The sequence below is a fragment of the Lichenostomus cassidix genome, chromosome 2, assembly GCF_008360975.1.
Source record: "Lichenostomus cassidix isolate B80296 chromosome 2, HeHo_3.0, whole genome shotgun sequence".
NCBI lineage: Eukaryota > Metazoa > Chordata > Aves > Passeriformes > Meliphagidae > Lichenostomus > Lichenostomus cassidix.
The window spans coordinates 69,708,080-69,729,109 of record NC_139482.1 but is presented as its reverse complement, the minus strand read 5'-3'; the positions used below and the strand labels follow the sequence as shown (position 1 = coordinate 69,729,109).

The window sequence follows — 21,030 nt, the reverse complement described above, 5'->3', positions numbered from 1 at the left end:
CTGTTTGATCTTTCAAATATTTATATGGATAATTTAATTCTTCGTGTGTAATAGGGGAAATATATTTTCCAAACCTGTGAAGGAAATTATTCAGACTCAGTAAGAATCAAACAAAAAATGACTCAGAATAGTGGAACCACTAAAATACTGAACTGAATTTCTAATGATCAGATGCTTCTACAACACTTTACTGGATGAAGACAGTGGGAAAAGCCTTTCACAAGAAAGGAACTCTGTTTTAGGTCTAAGATATGAGGAGTTTTCCAGAAAATTTAAGATTATCTGTTTGTAATAATTGTGATTGTAAATGAAGGGTATTTGGGAAAAAGATTTTAGGCTGCAGATAAAAAGATATGACTGGAATTTTCTACTATTTCACAATGTGTCTTTGTTGAAAATCTTACTAAGTGAGCCTGTCTGTAGTTCAATTTTCTGTCCAATATTTGTTAAGCAATCAGCTTTAGAAGGACACAGTATGTGAGGCACAGCTGAGTAATACACACAAAGTTTTTAGAGAGAGAAAGAGTAAGGTATGATCAAGGGTGTAATTAATAAGTTCTATGCCTGGATGACTTGAGGCAAAAAGATCAGTATATAATCTGAGCTGGCAGTGTGGTTAGGACAAAGTTAGGCCTACGTGGCAGAGACATAGCTATTGCTTGAGCTGGAGAAGCAGCTCAACTCAGAATACTGTTTCTACAAGTGTGCTGCTTCTGCCATTCAGGGTGCTGGTTTTCAGATTCACTGTGAAATCCTGAATGTAGTGAAAAGGGGATTTCCATGAAGTACTGAATAAGTCAGACAAGCTATTGCAAAAAACTTTACCAGCACATCTAAACACAGCGGGTGTTAGCATGAGATATCTAAATTATTTTTTCCCTTTTTTCAGGTGATCACAGTGCCACTATGTGCTCTCTCAGTGCAGCCAATGCCAGGTTCTGTATTGACTTTTTCAGAGAGCTAAGGAAAAGAAAAAGAAATGAAAACATCTTCTTTTCTCCACTAAGTCTGTCAGCTGCCTTTGGAATGGTTGTCCTTGGAGCCAGGGGCAGCACACTTGAACAGATTGAGAAGGTAGGTCTTCTTTGCTTGGAAAAGGGAACAGTGGCAAGACATGAGCCAAGAGGTTGATAGTAATGTCTGATGCACAGAGCGCCCTTTATAAATACATTATGCTGTTCCTAATACCAAACTTCTTCAGACTAAGCATTATTATTTAATTGAATGTTTAAGAAATTACATCAGTGCTAAAGAAAGTGTTTTGGAGGTATCCCTCCACTTTCCAGGGCTCAGAAGAGCACCTTCCCTTTAATGTGGTTTTCTGCCTTCTCTGGATGCCCAAAGCCTCCTTTCTCATGAAGAAAGATTTCATGCACTCATCATCTACTAAAACTACTTGCTCATTTGCAAGGATCTCATGGTAAAGAACAAAGGGGCCTTTCCCCACTGACTGTGTCTGGTTGTATTTTCGGATAGGCTTGCAACACTGCTTTAGCTTTGAAGTATTGCCACTCAGCTGCATTCACCCAACATTTACATTGCAGGTCTTTCATTTCAGAGAAGTTTTGGACAGTACGAGACAGCAAAACAGATACCCTTCTGAGGAGGTAAGACACAGTTGCAGCTCTGAGCTGAAGCACCAGGAGCCAGTTTGTCAGCCTTTTTCCTTGAAGACAATCACTTAATCAGAAACCACAGCAGGGCTGATCAGCCCCTCCATCTAGATTTGCAGACCTGCTTATTACTGTTCCTTTATTAGTAATTTAAGGGGCCTTGTGAGATCACACATTTCAACAGCTCAGCTGTCTCATTACAGGTTTCTAACCAAAACAGCAGTGCAAATCTAAAATGTGATAAGTGCTTCAATTGCTACCTGCAAATGTTTGACTACAGAGCACGCCAAAGGCACCCTGGAGCTTGCTTCTCCCAGTCTCTAAGCCAGCAGCCTTTTGCTTAGTGTGCACAGAGACATCACTGTAGGAGATGACATGGTTTGGAGGTGAACTGGTGCAGGTCTGAAGTGGAATTGTTTTGCCATTCTGTACATCTGGCACAGGGGGATTAGGAGGTGGTGTCCTGGTGCATTTATTCCAATGCCTGTACCAGCTGGGTGGAGTAGGGTTTCTCATGCAGAGAGAGGCTGCAATTCACCCTCAGGTCCAACTTTGCATAGGAAAGCTCAAGCCTACCACGAAACATCTGTTTTCCTGTTTGAAGTGTGAAGAAGATGAAGGAGTCCATTCCCAGTTCCAGGCTCTGTTGGCTGAAGTCAGTGAACCTGGACCAGGCTGTTGTCTCACCATTGCCAACAGGCTCTTTGGAGAAATTACTTATCCATTTTTCCAGGTAAGTGACTGTGGTGTCCCTTGTAACAGCTCCTAGGAGTGGTGTGGGGAGCTCAGCAGAATGTCTTCCATCACAAAGCATAGAGGGACATATGCCTTTTTTACTCATTTCTTTCTTGCTGACCTACTATATGCAATTATTCTGAAGCCACTTAGAAACTATGTATCTTCTAAAAATAAAAAAAATCATGTTGCAATGAACTTCTGCAATTTATACTTTCCAGCAATACTTGGATTCCACAAAGAAATTCTATCGAGCAGAACTGGAACCAGTAAATTTTAAATACACTGAAGAAGAAGTCAGAGACAAAATTAACTTCTGGGTTGAAAACGAGACAAAAGGTAAAGAAAAAACTGTGTAGGTTTTTTGAATTGCAGGCAATTGAACCACTTAGGAATATCATTCTCCAGGTTTTTTTCCCCCAAAGATAGCAAGATTTTTGTATATTTAACACCTGCACTTTTTTTTCTCAATAGGAAGTAAATGTAGTAAGAGAAACAAAAATGCCCTGAGTTCTTTGGCTCCAAAGCTGTACATATTTTTTTTTGTCATTTGTCTGACAGCATTATACCACTTTTCAATTTTAAAGAAATAACTATTAATAGTCAAAGTCAGCTGATCGCCAGAACAAAGTAATAATTCTTCTTAATTCATTATTTTTAAAGGTAAAATCAAAGATCTGTTTGCTGCTGGTTGTATTGATCCCTCTACTGTACTTGTCCTGGTCAATGCTATATATTTTAAAGGAAAGTGGGCAGTACAATTTAAGAAAGAAGACACTAAGGAAATGTATTTCCACCTGAACAAGGTACAGTATGGGCAGGAACTGAAGCAGCTGGGGGATGGAGGTCAGATGTCTGTCTCCTGTAACAACAGATGGGAGCTTTCCTCCTCTCTCTTATCCCAAGACAAAACAGTGGTGTTCAGTCAGAACAACAGAAGGCTGTATTTGTCTCCAGTTTGACAACTAAATATATAAATGTTTGTAGAAATTCACATCAGAAGTGGTTCTTGTGCAGCAGAACATGCAGTAACTTTGTTGGGGATTTTGCAACTAAGGGTGCTGTTTCAAAATAGTCTGCTCTTGAGACTGAAATTGAGAATTCTGTTCCTCTGGTACTATTTACAAACAGAACAGTGTGTGCTTTCAGGAAGAAACATGCTAAAGACAAATTATCTCAGGGAATGTATACATTATTCATAAAGAATTTAATTTATGGTTGCATCAGATGTATCTGTTTCCTCATCTGACATGATAGAAAAAAGAAGGATGTAATAAGCAAGTTCTGAGTAAAGTAATTTGGCACCATTAGAAAGGGAAATGTAGTGTTTATGTATCCAAAATGGATAACTTCATTGGCACCTACAGTTGAGAGGAACACATGAATGCTACAAGTACATTAAAACCATGACCAGTGCAAATAATGCTTTTGAACTGAACTCTAACCTCAATACTGAAACCAATTAAAACCAGGGTGATAACTTCTGTGTTTTCCATTTAATATATTTCATGTGTTCCAGAATGAGAGAAGGAAAGTGCAGATGATGTTTCAAGAAGGATATTTTAACATGGCCATCATAAGGGAACTGAAAACGAAAGTTATAGAGCTCCAATACTTCAATAATGAACTAAGCATGTTCATTCTTCTTCCTGAAGAAGACTGTGAGGACTTTACTGGCCTAGAACAGGTAACACTTCATTTTCTCTCTAGTAATGTACATAGAGAGCAATACTTTAGCATTGCTCCAGAGTGGTCAGAAGACAAGTAGGAAAAACTGAACTTCCTTTCCTTCATTATGGTGCCAATCATTACTATCAATGCAATCAATACTATTGATACCTTACAGCTTGAATGTGCCCTCACTTATGAAAAACTCGCAGAATGGACCAGCTTGGATACGATGGAAGCGCTGAGAGTGAAGGTGTACCTGCCCCAGTTCAAGATGGAGGAAAGTTATCTTCTCAACAATACTCTCCAGGAAATGGGAGTAATGAATGTTTTTGACTGGGGAAAAGCTGATTTGTCAGGAATCTCTACGAAAGGTGGCTTGGTTGTGTCCAAGGCCATCCAGAAGACAATTGTGGAAGTCAATGAAGAGGGCACAGAAGCAGGTTGTGCCGCAGGGCTTCTGGCAATGCCTCTGTGTCGCCCAGTAACTTATGAGTTCAGAGCTGACCGTCCATTCCTCTTCTTCATCAGACACAACCACACCAACACCATTCTCTTCTTTGGAAGATATTCCTCTCCTTAAGTGGAAGTTTTGTGGGAAATTAGATCTTTCTCTCCCCCTACATCCCAAGTAGAAAGCAGTAAGGACAAAAGACAAAACAAAAGACATTTCTCTTGACTTTATAGTAAATTCTGGTTTGCTGTAAATAAAAAGATTATCTGAGAAGAGCCAAATTAAATATAAAAAACTAAACTCCATGAACTTCAGGCATGTTTCAATTTTAGGAGGCCTCATGAAAATGACATCTACCTTAAAATGCAATATGCAAAATTTGCCAAAAAGCTGTACACTTCTAGACACATCTGCAAAAAAAATCTTACTTTGAGCATTTACTAATGCAGTATGGATCCAATAAACCCATGATTTTAGTGCCCTAAATGTAAGTGATATATTCTCTCAGATGAAGTAGACAGGAGGATAGGGATCTGCATTAAAAGCATAACCTCAGGTACTTGGTCTCTTATAGCCTTATCTACCCAAGATCTCAAGGAAAATATCACTTTATAGGGGTGTAGCAAAGTATTCCCCTGGGCCTCCTATTAAATATTAATTTGGGGCAGTGTTTCAAGCTGGAGCTCTCAGGGTTTGTTCTCAGAGAGTAGAGAAGACGAAGATTTTCTAATGTAATTTTGCTTGTTCTCAAGAAGGCCAGACCCATTACTTATTTATTTTTTCTGTGAAAAACTTCGTATGTGTGAGCAAGTTCCCCAACCTCCTCAGAAACTTCTATGTAACAAAAACAGGGTTTCAGAATAATGAGACAATTTTCTGACAAGGCCTGCTCTGTGATGCCTGGGAATGAGACACATAATTCCCACATTAAACTTTGATGGGTGAGTGAGTAGTGATCAGCCATTCTCACTTGAGCCAGCTCTGTTTGTGCCTCACGTAGCATGATTTTTTTGTTCCAGCTATTTTATTAATCCTTAACAGGAAAAAATTTAAAAATCTATAGTGATGGTATTTAGAGGGGCTCCCTCTGTTTGTTTTTATTATTATTATTATTATTTATCATAATAAACCCACTGCAAGCTAAATATTAAATGTAGTAAGCAGAATTAAGTGGACAGAGGAATAGTCTAATATAGCAAGTAAATATAATGGTAATCCTTCTCAAAAATGTAAATGACACTGAAGTCTACCTCCCACTTTTAAATATTCATCATGCTGAGTTTAGGCACAGGACAATTCAACATTAGGATATATAAACCCTGACACTTATCCCTCCATTACATGATCACTATTACTTGTCTGACTTGGTGATGAACAGTTCTCTGGGATGCAAATCAAGAGAAAAATTTCTGATAAAGCTATTTTTCTTGCTGATGATCTAGTTCCCTAAACCACCTCCTGGAGGTTGTGGAGGAGGTGGTGAGAAGGCATAGCACAGGGTCACAAGAAGGCAGCAGCCTGCCCAGTTTGGCAGTAGGCAGTATACACAATGTAGTCCAAAATACACAGATACATGAAGAATACTTGCTTTTATGGGAAAAATATTCCACTCTTTGATGACTCACTTCTCCTTTTCCTGTTACTCACTGATGGGAAGAAGCTAAACACTGCAAGCATAATGGTGCCATTTCAGAACCGATGATTCAAAGGGCTTTTCCAATGCTCAGATACGCAGGAAAAATTACAGTAAATTGCAGTACTCAACACAAATTGAATTGCTAAATAAAGCAGGCCCATTATAGCCTGTGCAGATATTTCATATGATTGCAATTGCAATATGAAATACAGCCTGAAATAGTAGAATTACCTGTACAGACACAGTTTTCTTATCAATTATCTGGTAAGAGAAGAGATCACAAAACACAGGCTGTTAGCTCTTTGATAAATAAAGTATGCAAAAAATAGCTTTACGTGTTTTTCAACAACTGCTGTTGGAATTTTGTGTATATCTGGTTTGCCTCCAATATAAATTGCTTAGGTTACAAGGAAAAAAAAGTAAAATGAACAGTATTAGAATTTATCAGCTTGCATAATCAGGCCTATATATTTTCAGATGAAATGCAAAAGCAAAAGAATTAATGTGATAAAGGCAAGTGCTTTAACATACCATCCCAAAGAGTACAAGCCTCACAACAGGAATTCTGTGTGTGAGCAAAGGGGAAGGTGTGGCTGAAACAAGGATGTCACTTAGTTTACTACAGAAGAAGTACTTTTGTATTATAATTAAAAAACAAGCAAACAAACAAACAAACAAAAACTTGCACCAGGGATATCTAGATAATTCAGAACCAGCAACAAAATACAGTATAAATTATAATTTAAAATATCTATATTCTCCTTCTGCAATCTCTTTTTTTTTATTGCCATTTTAATCTACAAGACATCTAAAAATGTGATGAAAAACACCAGGAGCTGGAAAGTAGCCTCCTGCTGCTAGGGTAGTGGTAGCAGCTCCTGGTGTGGAGGGCAGTGCTCCCACAAAATCATAGATGTTTACTTAAACATAGAATGTAAGCTCTCCACTCTGGCAGCAAGTGCTTCTCCTGTGAGAAACTGTAGCTTGTAAAAGTGCAATGTCAAACAACAGAGCTTGCAGGGCAGAGAAACTCCAAATGGTGCATGGAGCAGACACATCCCTGAAGGGCTTTCCACTGCCTCCTCCCCAGGGACAGGCTCGATGCCAAATTTTGAACCATGCCAGCCTAAATATGTGTAGACTGGCAAAAAACAAAGTAAAAGATGTCAAATACTATTTGCATGAGAATCCATGGAAAGGTAACATCCATTTGTCCCGCATTAGAAAGATCTGTCTTTACACAGCCTGATTACTGAGTGACTCCTGATTTACATTTTCACATTTCCACTGAACTCTATTCTCTCTGATGGTTGCAGTTCTCCTCACTTTTCTCTGAAACTGTGCTTTCCTTTAAACAGTTTCTTAGCACTTATATATAACACATTTTTTATTACAACTTTAGAAGATTTGCAACGGATAGACAAGAAAGGCAAAGAAAGATTTTTGGACTGTCACTGAAAAAGCCAAAGAGGGCAGCTTTGAGCCACATTCCCATCCACACCCCCCCATATAAAAACTAGTATATATTTCCATCAAAATACAACTGGTAGAAAGTTTTATAGTAGGAAGTCCTGGTTCCTTATGATCCCAGTAAGAAAGGCACTCAGGCACAGTAAAGTGTGCAGTCTGAATGATGCAGACTGACAGGTCATCCAAAGCACAAGCAAACATTATTCTCAAACACTGGCTGAAAGTAGATTTTAACTTGTTTGTCTTGCTTTGTTTGTGGTAGTACACTTGTAGCTTTTGAATTTCAGGAGAAGCATCTCCTTTTCCCCACGTCCAATGCTCTAAGCAGGCAAAGTTACAAAAGAGCAGATGACTGGTGACTGCATATGGATAGCCTACGATGACCAAAATGTGCAGCTACTCCCAGGCTGATTCTGCAACCACTTTTGCACTAAAGGTCAATGTATTAAAAACCCCAAAATTAACCCAAGGGTTTGCAGTTACAGACTGTTCTCTTGAAAAATTGTACTGCCTCATCCATGATTATTGGCAGAACCAAACTTTCTTCCATGAGCTTCTCTACTTTGGATGTGTTAAACCATCCTGTCTGTCTTGACAAAGTAGTTTTTCATATTAGGGCAACATATTTTGCATAACTCAGGAACTGAGCAGTTTTCAGATGTTCAACCACTCTACCTGTGTGTAGAATTGTTGAGGTGAGCGTGTTGCTGTAGACATATGAAATGTAGAGTGTACAAAGAAGGCTAATATACTGGGGTGGAGGAAAACCAGAAACACCTACGTGTCCTCTCCCAGAGGAGTTGGTGCAACAAAATGCTGAGAAAATATTGGACATTATACAAAGGGATGGCCATCTTAGCAGGGCTGGTTTTGTCCTTCCTGGACAAACTCCACAGAGGTCCAGACAGGATCAGCAAATTGAACCAGAGCATAAAAAGGAGTATGGGTGTCCAGGAAAGTTCTTCATGGAAGTCCCAAAGATGTGCTTGAGCAGCTGCTGACCAATAGCTGGAACTCTGATGTGAATATGTGAAAATGGGAGAATAAGAAGAGACACAGTACAGCTCTTTGCACACAAAATCTGTACCCTCAGGCAGTAATGGTCTGATAACTATGGATAAAGTAAAAGCTACAGCAGCCCAGCACACAGAATAAGGAATATTGAGAGAAGTGAGAGGAAAGCTTCTCTCTAGATTTTCCCATCCTTGTTGCTGCTATAACATCCTCATTCTGAGTTGGGAAACTAAAAGCCACCCCAGTTATTAGGCTTTGCAGATACATCCCTGAATTTCAGCAAAACAAACAACACTGCTAAGGGTAAAGTAGCTCCCCTTCCTTTTCACAGAGGGTGCTCCTACTGCTGTATGCTGTGTGACTTAGTATGCACAGATTTGGATTTCTATTATCCACTCCAATGGCCTTTACAGATGCCAGATTTGTTTCTCTACTGCTCATCAAGTCTATTATTCAATGAAGAGTAATAGCTTTTTACAATTGAATTTTATTTTATATTGTGCATTATGATTGTCTAACAGACCATGAATGTTCCTGCAGACAAATTCTGTAGTTTGTTCACCTGCCATAGTTACAAGGTATGGAAGATCTATGAGAATGGCCTGTGCAAGTACCATGGGCCTTGTTGCCATGACCTGCACAGAATGAAAATGAAAAGTTGACTCTCAGTCATCCTTTAAATCCCCCTCTCTGGTTTAAATAAATTTCTGAATACCTGAATACTCCGGGGTCAGGCTTACAGCCCAAGAAATTAATAATTCCTGACTATTCATCAAATCTCTTCCTCTACCATGCTCATCCTGAGACCTCTAATTCATCTCAACAATGTTGCTCTAAATGCATTCATCAAAATGAGGCTTTAACAAAATATGCTTTCTCCTCAGAGCCCTTCTCCCCTCCTCCTGCACACCTATGCTGTAGACCCTTGTAGTTTGGCCTCAGGTAAAATAATGTAGTCTCACCTAGGTAGAGAAATAGATGTAGCTATGCTTTTAACAAGTACAAGCTGTACACCACACCAACCTTTGGACTCCAGGAATATAATGGTTGTGTTTTGGCAGACCAAAACACCCTTCAGTACTACTTCAGTCTTGAAAAACAAACAGAAAGTGTTGGGTTTGTTCCTCCATGGAAAAAAATCCATTTCAAACCCCTCTCAATAGAATGACCATCCTGCAGCTGGCTTTGCTTGGAATTACATTATTTTGACAATGTCAGATAGTCACCGTTCTTGAGGAATTTCCCTCTGTTGCACCACACAGATGCTGCAGTGGGTTGTTGAATATCTATCAGACCTTCAGCAGTTAGCCCAGCATCCATCTTTCCCCTCATGGTTGGTGGGAGTATTGTGTTAGAGTGCTTTCTGCACTGACAGTGCCTCACAGCTGAGAACAAGAGAAAGTAACAGCAAAAGCTTAAATAATTCATTTTTAAATTAGGTTTTACTCCAATAAATAAAGGTTGGCTTGCTGCAGATAGAGTACCAGCTTAACACTGGTCTGCTCAATGCTTCAAAGTGCAATGAATCACGAGGTTGTGACGAAAGGCAGTGACTGAAAAGATGACTCCTTGAAAGCAACAGTGGGAGTGTCTGAAATCATGCAATATATATCACCAACAGCTCAGGGAAGCTGTTTAGGTTCAGCTGGCAAGCTGGATTATTACATGCCTCTTTGAAGATTTTGGGGTAAGTATTGCTCCAAGAAAATGTAATTTCTAATTTGTATTCTTTAAGATGTTAAAAAAAGAAAAAGTGATATTATGTTTAAGAGCTTTAAGGTAAGTGTAAGACAGGTATGTAAAAAGACAGCAGGCACAGTGATTTTGCCTTGCCTTATCAATATGTCTTATACAGTTTGACTGTCAAGTACTTCCAGGTGTGCAAAATATGTGGTTTGTGCACCACAGCATTGAGTAGAAATAGTTCTTTTTCATTGAAAATCTGTCATCACATTAAAACTATCCTTTTATAATTTTAATAATTGGGAATAAAGGCATTTCTCTTTTCTCAATCTCACTCCCTGACAAAACCCATCTATTATATATATTTATATTTATATATACGTGTGTGCGTGTATATATATATATATGCATGCATGCTTATGCTAAAAAGCATCAGCACAGATTAAATGTCTGAAACAGGACCACAGGAAAACCCTAAATTTATATGTCAGCATCCAAGCAACTGGCTAGGTTATAGAGCAACTTACTCCTATTACTCCTATAAATGAATCGAAATCAACATCCAAATTTGTGGCTGGTTGTACTAAGCAACAGTAAGAAGTGCACAATGAGTATAGTGAGTTGACTACATTTGATTTAAAGATCTAGAGCAGCCACAGAAGAAATTAAGTCTGCATTGTCCCAAACACTATTCAGAGCCCTCTGGATGGCCACAGGGAAACTCATCCATTCCATGTTATATTTATCATATTGAAGGATGCATGAAACTTTGTATTTCCTAAAAGGCAAGTATAAGGTCCTATCTTGCTTATGAGATAGCATGTTGCCAAAAGAAAACAAACGTGTTCAGATATAAATGGGTCAGGAGTCACAATATTTCTAATGATCACAGCATTTGTAGCCTTCATGTCATTCACTGGTTCAGCATCACAAAACCAGCAATGAACTGGCAGTTTCTGAGCTATTGGCAGTACTTTTTAAAATAAGCATAATATATCATAACCATAAAGTCATATTTCCATTTGCTTTAGGTAACACTGATTTCACAATGGGCTCCATCAGTGCAGCAAATGCAGAATTTTGTTTTGATGTATTCAAAGAGCTGAAATTTCACCATCCCAATGACAACATCTTTTATTGCCCCCTGAGCATGATTGCAGCCTTGGCCATGGTCTATCTGGGAGCAAGAAATAATACTGAGTATCAGATGGAGAAGGTAAGTTACATAAATGGGTACAAACCCTTTGATCCCAGCAGATTATCCATTTACATCTTCCAAACCTGCCTAGAAAAAGAATGGCTTTCCAAACTGTGAGGTTTGGTTCTGGAGCTATTTTTCACTTATTGCATTTCCCCATGAAGGGCAAGAACAGCCTCTGGTTTTCATTAAAAGCAGTTTTAGAGCATAGTTAAATGAGGTCTCTTGCTTCAGTTTATATTATCTCACAGATCTGATTCCTTCCAGGTGTAGAGGACAACTTGAAACATACAAAAGATGAAACATTCATAAAATAGGAGTCACAGTTACAAATACAATGGAATAAGGCTGTAGCTAGTTTATAGACTGAATAGCATTAACTGGAAAAGAAGGGATTTTAGCTGAAGATCAAATTTTCAGTATGGCACGTGGTTTAAAGCTCACATGAAATTTCTTAGTTCATCTATATGTTAATCAGACTTGGTTAGTGAAAACCAACAGTTTTAGCATGAATATCAGTGACTATCAGTGGACTTCACATACCTAATTTCTACTTTCAATCGCAGGTTCTTCACTTTGACAAAATTGCAGGACTTGGAAGTATACAGACCAAGGTACAGAAACCTAAGGTACATTGATTTCTTTTTCACATCTTTTTCCTGAGAATAGACTGTTCTGACTGTGCTTTTAGTAGATTCAACACTTTCCCAAACCTTTGCTAAGTCTCTTAATTTAAGAGACATAAGTTAAAAAAAATTCAACTAACCACCAAAATGCAAAGAACAAGGGCAACAAAACAAACACCAAGTGAAAAACCAACAGCAAAAACAAACAAACAAACAAACAACCCAAAACACCACCAGAGAAAGAAGACAGGCTGCACATATTGCAAGTGCCAGGACAGGAAAGGATGCTTTGGGCACCAGGATACACTTTTGTGTGAATGAACTCCACACCTGCAAAGGTTGCTGGGGTACAGCACTTGAAAGGGTCTCAGTACCTGAAGCCAGGGTACAGTAGGCAGACTTGCCTGAGACCCCAAAGTGGTACAGGAAGATGCTTCATTAGAAAAGAGCCCAGAATCCTCAAAGGATGGAAAGTAACCACACTCTTACAAAGCTACAGGGACTTTTCCAGCCTCCAATTGCCACTGCTACCCCAAGAGAACCATGAGGGGTCCCAGTACCTTGACACCACCTGTAAGCTGTTGTCTGTGCTAATCTGCTGCCTCTGTAAAGGTAATGAGAGCCATGGAGCCTGGTCTGTCCTCATTTACTTGGGATCCAAAACACAAAGAGACCTTTTTTTCCTCCTTTTTTTTTTTTTTTTTTTTTTTTTTTTTTTTTTTAAATAAAGGTAGTTATCTAAAGCTAGAGCATTTAGGGACTCATTAAGCATTCAGAAAGGAGCAGTTCAGCACAATTATCCTAAAAAAATTAAGTCCCAGCTACTGCTTATCATTGTGCAATTTTCTTATATGCTTTTAGCCTGTGTCACCTGGAATTCCATTCTTGGGACTTGAGACAGATGATCCATTTTTTCACTATTTTACAAGGCACTTCCTGACTCCCTTGCCATCTAACGCTCTTCTTCCATCCTGCAAAACACTGCCATGAAAAGGCAGCAGCAGCTGGGAATTAGAGGCTCTGTACCCATGACAAGTCACCAGTTGCAACAATTAACACCTGCATTTTTCTTTTTGCCACTTCATTCCTGAGCTATATGCTTTCAAATTCACCAGCGAGGTTTTTCTGCTTGTCAACACTAGAATGAGTGGCATCATATATTATGAATGAATTGTACATCATTAACACTTTTACTGAACATCCCTCCCATGGAACTCTTAGACTGTATATTACACATTCATTTGCCAATGTTAAAACACTGTGTGCTTTCCCATGTTATTTGTACTCTATAAATATTCCTCTTTCTCATAAAATAACCTAACAGCTCTACTTTTTTGTCTTCTTATCAACAACTCAGTGTGGCAAGTCTGTGAATATCCACCTACTGTTCAAAGAAATTCTCTCTGATATCGCTGCACCAAAAGCCAATTATTCACTCCACATTGCCAACAGACTCTATGCTGAAAAGACAAGTCAAATCCTACCAGTAAGTGCTCTCTTGCTAAACCTTGTATAATTCTGTAATCCACGAGGACTGGCCAGAGTAGGTGATCAGTTAATCCAATGGTCCCTACTGGTGTGGATTTACATGGCTTTTCCCTTTGCCATTGCCCTGGCAACAGTATAAATGGAAAGCAAAAATATGACCGGAGTAAAAATGGAGTAATAAACAAAATTATTCGTAATGCAATTCCCCACTCCCCACTTGCTCCCTTAAACCATTGCATTTTAATTGGTTGTTTGGGGCTTTTTTTAGCAAATAATTTAACTGTGGCATACTTCTTCACTTGAAAACTCACCTCAAAAACAAATTTTGAAAGTGTCAAAATCTTTCATTTGCATTTTCAAAACAAAAGATACAAATATTCTAAAGCGAAGCAAATTCTTATAACCAAAAATAAGGAAAAATGCTTTAAAAAAAAAAGGAAATGGACTTAAAGATAATAAAATAGTCTGAAATGAACATGAAAACAGCGATTTTGGATGAGGCTTTCTTCCAGAAAATATTTAAACACCTTTAATATATGCTCTGAACTGCCAAAGAAATAAAAATGTCAGATCTGAAATTGTCATGAGAGAAAATAACTTTTGTGGCCCAGCTTTAGTAAATTCTTTCAGGAAGAAAGCAATGAGAACACCTTAACCATGGCATCACTATAAAAGCTTATTAGCTGTATTTTATTTCACTTTCATGCTGTTTTAAAAAAATTACTAATTCAGTGGCTACAATTGATGTTTTTACAGATCTACTTAAAATGTGTGAAGAAACTGTACAGATCTGGTCTAGAAATGGTCAATTTCAAAACAGCATCAAATCAAGCCAGACAGCGCATTAATTCCTGGGTGAAAAATCAGACAAATGGTAAGTCAGACAAGATTATGGAATATACTACCCTCTGACAACTGTATTTTAGCAACTCCTGAAAAGACTAAAATTAGAGGAGAAATTTCCTCCTCCTGACGCCATTAGTGGATAATTTCTAGTGAAAGGGATGATTCTGTTGCACTAGTGTGGCACTAACAGTGCATTTTAAATACATCTGGCAAAGGCAGAGGTGCTATGATATGCACACTTTATATGCACACTTTTTGTGTCTGGAGAGCTTAACTCATGCAAGGTTAGTCCCAGCTTCTCTAATATTGGCATAATTTTACAAGGATGTGCTGGATGGGTAAGAAGTGGGTTTCTAGGGGAGAAAGCAAAGCACTCTAAGCTGATGATGGGAAATAAATGATTCAGAATCTTGTGTGCATTTATTGTGTTGAGGGGGGAGGAAAAACCATGACTGAATTGTGGGAAAGAAACACAGTGAGAAAGAGAAAATCTGTGTTGGTACTTCTCTCTCCATTTCCTTCTTTTCTATATAAATATTTTTTTCCACAAGCACTTGTTAGAAATATTCCTGGGGATCTACAACACACTTGAACCTACCTGTCTTGCAGAAATCTCTGGCCAGATGCCAATCTTTTGTGTATTATTAAATAATCCTCATGAAACTTAATTCCATGTGCAGACTTTCAGACAAGGAAAAGTCAAGTGAAGCAGCTGCATGTTAATTGCCTTCTAAAACGCAAGACTACTGCTGTGAAACTCACCACTCTGTGCCCTGCTTCTTTCTTAAAGGACAGATCCAAGATTTCCTTGAACCAAGCTCTGTTAATCTCCACACTGCACTGGTCCTTGTGAATGCCATTTACTTCAAAGGGATATGGAAGACCCCATTTAAAGAAGACACTCAGGAAGTGCCCTTCAATGTGACAGAGGTGGGGGGCACAGACACAGCTTCTGGCCAGATATGTATCTGTTGTATTTACAATTCTGTTGTCATTGGCTGGGTGATTTACCTGGATCCCTCCCTGTCAGTTTACAACAGCTGTGTCTGACCAGAACACACCAGCAGATGAGACAAAAATGGAGACACAGCTCTACTTCAAAGACACCATGATTGAAGATTGAGTCCTGTCCTTTCAAAGGCCTTATATATTTGTCTGATCAAAGAAAAAATTGCTCCCTCATCACGTTGTCTCACTTTTCTGTTTTTGCAGCAAGAGAGCAGACCTGTGCAAATGATGTGTCAGAACAACACCTTCAAAGTGGCAAGAGTGGCTGAAGATAAAATTAAGATCCTGGAACTTCCATATGCCAGTGGAGAGCTGAGCCTGTTGGTGCTGCTGCCTGATGACATCTCTGGCCTGGAGCAGGTATGGCTCTAGCAGGGGAAGCAGAAGAGTTATGACTTCAGTGGGGCTTGGCTGCTGTCAGACCTTTTGCTGTCCATGGACATTCCAGCTGCTCCCACCAGGGCTGTGCTGGGCAGGCAGGGGAGCACAAAAGCTGCCCTGGTGCTTCCAGGTTGTCAGGCAGAGCCTCTCAGGAGAGCCCTGAATTCATTTATATAAAATGAAAGTAATGCAGTGTAGGTCTGCTGTTGCTCTGCAGAAGAGGATGTATACGCAGGCGGTGTTATAAAATTACCTACCTGGACTCAAGAAAGGGAAAAATCAATGCAGGAGGCATTATATGAACAATTACTCTTATTTCAGCAATATTTTTTAATTATAAAGTAGAGTTATTACAGATGTAGAAAAGTTTGCATTTGTTAGGTACTATCAACTGTAGGGAAATTTCATGACCTTTTTTTTTGCAATCTCTTTCACAAGCTGACTAATTTGCTAGGCTGTGAACTGTTGAGTTTTGCCTCATGAGACAAGATTAGTTGGACAAATTGGATGTGTCAAGTTGGTAAAGAACTGAATAAAAGGACAGTGACAGGCAGCACTGGAGAGGAAATTAATAAACTGCAGGAAGGATGCCAATAGGATGCACTTCAGGAACCATTCTGGTTGGAGTTTTGCTTTTATGATAGCCTTGACAGAAATGAATGGTGGGAAGAAGTTGGATTTACATACCAGGCATTTCATTCCCTGCCTTTCTTCGCAGCTTGAGAACAAAATCAGCTTTGAAAAACTTACAGAGTGGACCAGTTCCGAGGTGATGGAAAAGAAGAGAGTGAAAGTGTACCTCCCTCGCATGAAGATTGGGGAAAAATATAACTTCACATCTGTCTTAACATCCTTGGGTATGACTGACCTGTTCAGCCCCTCGGCCAATCTCTCTGGCATCTCTTCAGTAGAGACCCTAAAGATATCCAAGGCCATCCATGGGGCGTTCATGGAAGTCACTGAAGAGGGCACTGAGGAGGCTGGGTTGGCAGATGACACAGAAGACATCCAACATTCTTCTGAGCTTGAAGAGTTTAGGGCTGACCATCCATTCCTTTTCTTGATCAAACACAACCCAAGCAACATGATCCTCTTCTTTGGTAGATATTGTTATCCCTAAAGAGAAAAGGTCTGGAAATAAGGCTTGCCTATCCTTAAGAAACAGACCCCCTTTAGTATTGTAGTATAATCTCATCTCTTCAATATTTTCTCCGAGTGGAAAGGCTACTCTAAGTCATGCCCCTTCATGAAGCTTCCATAGCAAAGACAGACACACCTGCAGGTGAGGAAACAGCAGCAAGTGTATTTGCTCCTTTCCCTTCTCAGACTGGTTTCAGTGTTGATTCAGCTAAGCAAAGACTTACCCACAGAGAATAGAAGCACTCACAAGCCAGGAAGGGGTCAAATGATTTTCACTTGAAGAGCTAGTCATGACTCCAAGTCTTTGGTATTCCATTACATGGAAAGCCATGGGCTCTGCTCATCCCATTCCCTGGTACTATTCTGCTGACAAACCCATTTTTGTCATTGAGATTCCCAGTCTGGAGGAGATGCTTGTGGACAAGATTCTGCTATACAGGGTATTAACTGATGCCTATGTAATTTTTTTTTCACTTAGCTGTTGGGAAATGTTGTACATATCCACTATCACCAGAGATGTCCTCTCTCCATCAGTACCTCATGTAACCCTGAATTTCTTTCAGAGGTTCTCCAAAGTCATGGAGAGTTTTCCTTCCACTTCAAAATGTTTGAGAAAATCTAATTGGTCTAGGTGCAGTTATGGCTTGTCACAGAGTGTAGATTCAAAGCCTGAAACATGGCTATCTGGATGGTCCAGAGGATCCAGGACTCAGAACTGCCAGGCAAAAGAGTTGTCTGAATTCTTTTTTAAAACATTGGAAATCACTTCAAATTTGAGAACATTTTGATTTTTGTGAAAAATCCTGTAAGTGGTATTAAAGAATCTGATTTCTCCATGGGAAATGGTTTTTTGTGAAAAAAACCAGAGCTTTTAAAATAATCCCTCTCTCTGTTGATCTTGCTTAGCAAGTAAACTTCAATTTGTTCCTGGAAAACTCTCAGATGTTCAAAACTCAAGTACATTATTATTCCACTAATGTAGCTGCTCTTCTTTGTTCCTATGAGAGTTCAAGACTACATCTCTTGTTTTCAAGAACTACATGACAATCCGAATACTCTGTCTTTTTTTTTCTATGTATCCACTAGCATCTCCAAGTGCTGATATATTGACTCAATATTATGACCTGTTTTCATTCTAATCATATATTACTGATTTTGATACATATAATTGATTTTTTTGCCCTAACATAATAAAAGAAATTCACAAATTCTTGTCATGAAATTATGTGAATTTTCTTAGTTTTCTGGATGACAAACCCTTAAAAATATTATTACATTGGTAACTGTTGTGAGCAAAATGGGATTTAGTACAAAATCCTCCTGTTTGTAGAATTAATAAAGTATCTAGATATGAAGCTTCCTACACATTTATGAAATAAGTTTGATTCCTCTCTGTAGACAGATTACCAAGAAATAGCCCAGTAGAATATTTACTTGTTCTTACGTCTTTTTTCAATACAATTCCAATGGGTATTAAAGATGAACTGACAATCAGTCAGATAAATATTTCAAGGAATAAATTACACCAGCAACTCTGCCATTTAAGATGATGAAATAATCTGAACAATCATATAACTCATAGGGCATAAGAAAGAACAAGTAGATGGACAACTCTCAGGCAAAGCATTTCCCCACTGAGAGTTTTGAGAGGAGGTACTCTGTCATTAGCGTCAGTTATTGCAATAAAAAGGGACAGGGAAACCCTGGATGTATGTATAAACTGACAAACAAGACACTAGAGAGCAGCACCACAGAAAGGGATCTGGGGGTCCTGATCCATGGCAAGTTGAATCTGAGTCATTGTGCCCTGGCAGCCAGGAGGGCCAAGTGTGTCCTGGAGGGCATCAGGCACAGCATCACAGCCAGGCAAGGGAGGGGATTGTCCTGCTCTGCTCTGCACTGGGGCAGCCTCACCTCGAGTGCTGGGGGCAGTGCTGGGTGACACAATACAAAAAAGACAACCAGCTATTAGGGAGCATCCAAAGGAGTGCCATGAGGATGGTAAAGGGCCTTTAGGGGAAGCAAATATAAAGAGCAGCTGAGATCTTGGTTGCCTCAGCCTGAGGAAGAGACTGAGGGGAGACTTCATTGCAGTCTACAGCTTCCTCACATTGAGAAGCAGAGGACCAGAAACTTGTCTCCAACTCAGGACATTCTATGATTCTATGATTCTATTTCTACCTTAACACCTAATGTGGTATGACAAAAGCAGATCTGTAGGGGAAGAAGTTGGTGCTACTTGTCTGACATCCACATTATTTGAATATCATCAAGATGTTTGTGATACAGATTCAGTTGTTTTTCACTGGTAAAGACAGCTATTTTACCAAGTATACTGAATTTTTTTTTCTTTAGGAATTAAAGCAGTAATATAAACTGTTCCAAGAGATGCAAAACTTCAACATCTCAAGGTTTCCCATAAGCAGTTTAATCACTTTCTGTGTTTCTCATAGCCAGATGTAGTTGAGCAAGTCTGTTAAATTTAAAATCCTGTACACTTAAACAACAAGAAAATTTCAAAAGGGTTAAATTTGCAACCTTTCCTTCCTATGATTATTAAACTGGAAAGTGCTTAAAGTACAAAGATATGCCTCAGTGACCAGAGCTGTTTCCTGAACAACAACAATGGTCAAAATGAAGGAATAGGAAAAAAGCAAAGGGGCCGTGAGACTTAGAGGCAAGTACAAAGCTTCTCCTTTCCCAAAAGAAAAGACAGGAGGCAGGAAAAAGTGCAAATTTGAAATACTGTAGGAAACCTGTAACTTGCTTTAATATTTGCTTTTACCAATATTAAAATACTCCAAAAGTTTTCCATGAAAAAAGGCTAAAGTAAATAAACCTTGAAAACCTCCTTGTTGCCGCTGGCATCTTTATCATAGCTTTCCAAAAGGTTTTCTGAAGAATTGAGGCCATTTTCCTCTTATGGACTGCTGTGCAGCACCAGAAATAAGGCTTAGCAGGTGTCAGAGACTGAAATAGTTCATGCCTCAAACATTGATATAAAGTTTTGCTCATTATAACAAAAAGTGTATAAAGAAGCTACAATCAAAGAAGCCTCCCTGAAGATACCTGACTGGGACTTTGTACTGAGTCAAACTGCTGAGATTAGATAAAGGGAAACCTATTGTTCAATCATCTCAAGCTGAGGGAAAGGTATGCATACACAAAGGCCAAAGCCACCAGCTGTGCTGAGAATCATCCCTGGCTGAGTTTGGGGTGGGGGCAGAGCACAGCTCACAGAAGCTAGGTTTACACAGACTGGCCTAGCTGTGGAACCCCCAACCTCACTAGCTACATCCATGGGACTTTCACGTGAGAGGCAGCTGAGGAGGAGTCACAATCCATCACAGACCCCCCAGAGTGCTAGGCCTGGCACCACAGGAGTGCACGTGATGCAAGCAAAGTCTGTGGCTAGAGACTGCCCCCTCCCCTGGGGGGACATGCCTGGACATTGCCCCTGGCCTGAGTGTATATTAACCCATGGCATCCTGTGCTTTTGGGGGGGACCACCACCACCGAGAAGACCGGCTGGAGAGGATCAACGCAACATCGTTGAGATCCACGGATGGTGATATTTTCTCTTTCCCTCTTTCTGTCCCCCCCACCTCTTTTCTTACTTCTCTTTTTCTCTCTTTTTTGCTCTCTCTCTCTCATATATTCTATCAAATAAAACTCATACTATTGACTGGCATATGGTCTCGTTTGTACCTTAATTCGGGCAGAGATATTTCTAAAGAACCTTAATAATTGGATCCTAACAGCAGGTAACAGGACAAAATCTGAAACCTTCTGCATCTTATGGTACAAATTGCACCCTTCCAGAAAGCACAAAGAGACATCCAAGGCTTTGCCACTATGAGGCAACATTTCTCTCCATAGAGCATGGAAACAGTACTCGCCTGTGAAACACTCCCGTTCCAAGTGCCTCATCCACACCACACTACTTTCTTTGCAAATTAATGTGCAATAACCCTGCTCTGTCCCTTGAGATCTTCCTCTAGATATAACATACAAGCACAGAACAGCTGAGATTAAAAGTGACCTCTGCTTATTTTCTCTTCCAAGCTCCC

General features: G+C 39.4%; 2 protein-coding genes across 3 annotated transcripts; both read left to right on the top strand.

Annotated features, from left to right (window-relative positions):
- The first annotated feature begins 906 nt into the window (after positions 1–906).
- On the top strand, positions 907–5,033 carry LOC146441606 (serpin B4-like). Its single transcript, XM_085053951.1, has 7 exons — positions 907–1,074; positions 1,545–1,607; positions 2,218–2,346; positions 2,570–2,687; positions 3,012–3,154; positions 3,868–4,035; positions 4,195–5,033. The coding sequence occupies exons 1-7, from the start codon at positions 907–909 to the stop codon at positions 4,597–4,599; spliced, it is 1,194 nt and encodes a 397-aa protein (XP_084910077.1). The 3' UTR covers positions 4,600–5,033.
- A 6,279-nt stretch (positions 5,034–11,312) lies between these two features.
- On the top strand, positions 11,313–17,310 carry LOC146441605 (ovalbumin-related protein X-like). 2 transcript variants are annotated; one of them, XM_085052057.1, is made up of 7 exons: positions 11,313–11,489; positions 12,038–12,100; positions 13,455–13,583; positions 14,342–14,459; positions 15,222–15,361; positions 15,644–15,799; positions 16,539–17,310. In XM_085052057.1, exons 1-7 carry the CDS (start codon positions 11,322–11,324, stop codon positions 16,938–16,940), a joined length of 1,176 nt encoding a protein of 391 aa, XP_084908183.1. In that variant the 5' UTR covers positions 11,313–11,321; the 3' UTR covers positions 16,941–17,310. The 2 variants fall into 2 exon arrangements, with proteins under 2 accessions (XP_084908183.1, XP_084908182.1); XM_085052056.1 differs by having other exon boundaries at positions 11,322–11,489; positions 12,038–12,085.
- The last annotated feature ends 3,720 nt before the right edge of the window (positions 17,311–21,030 follow it).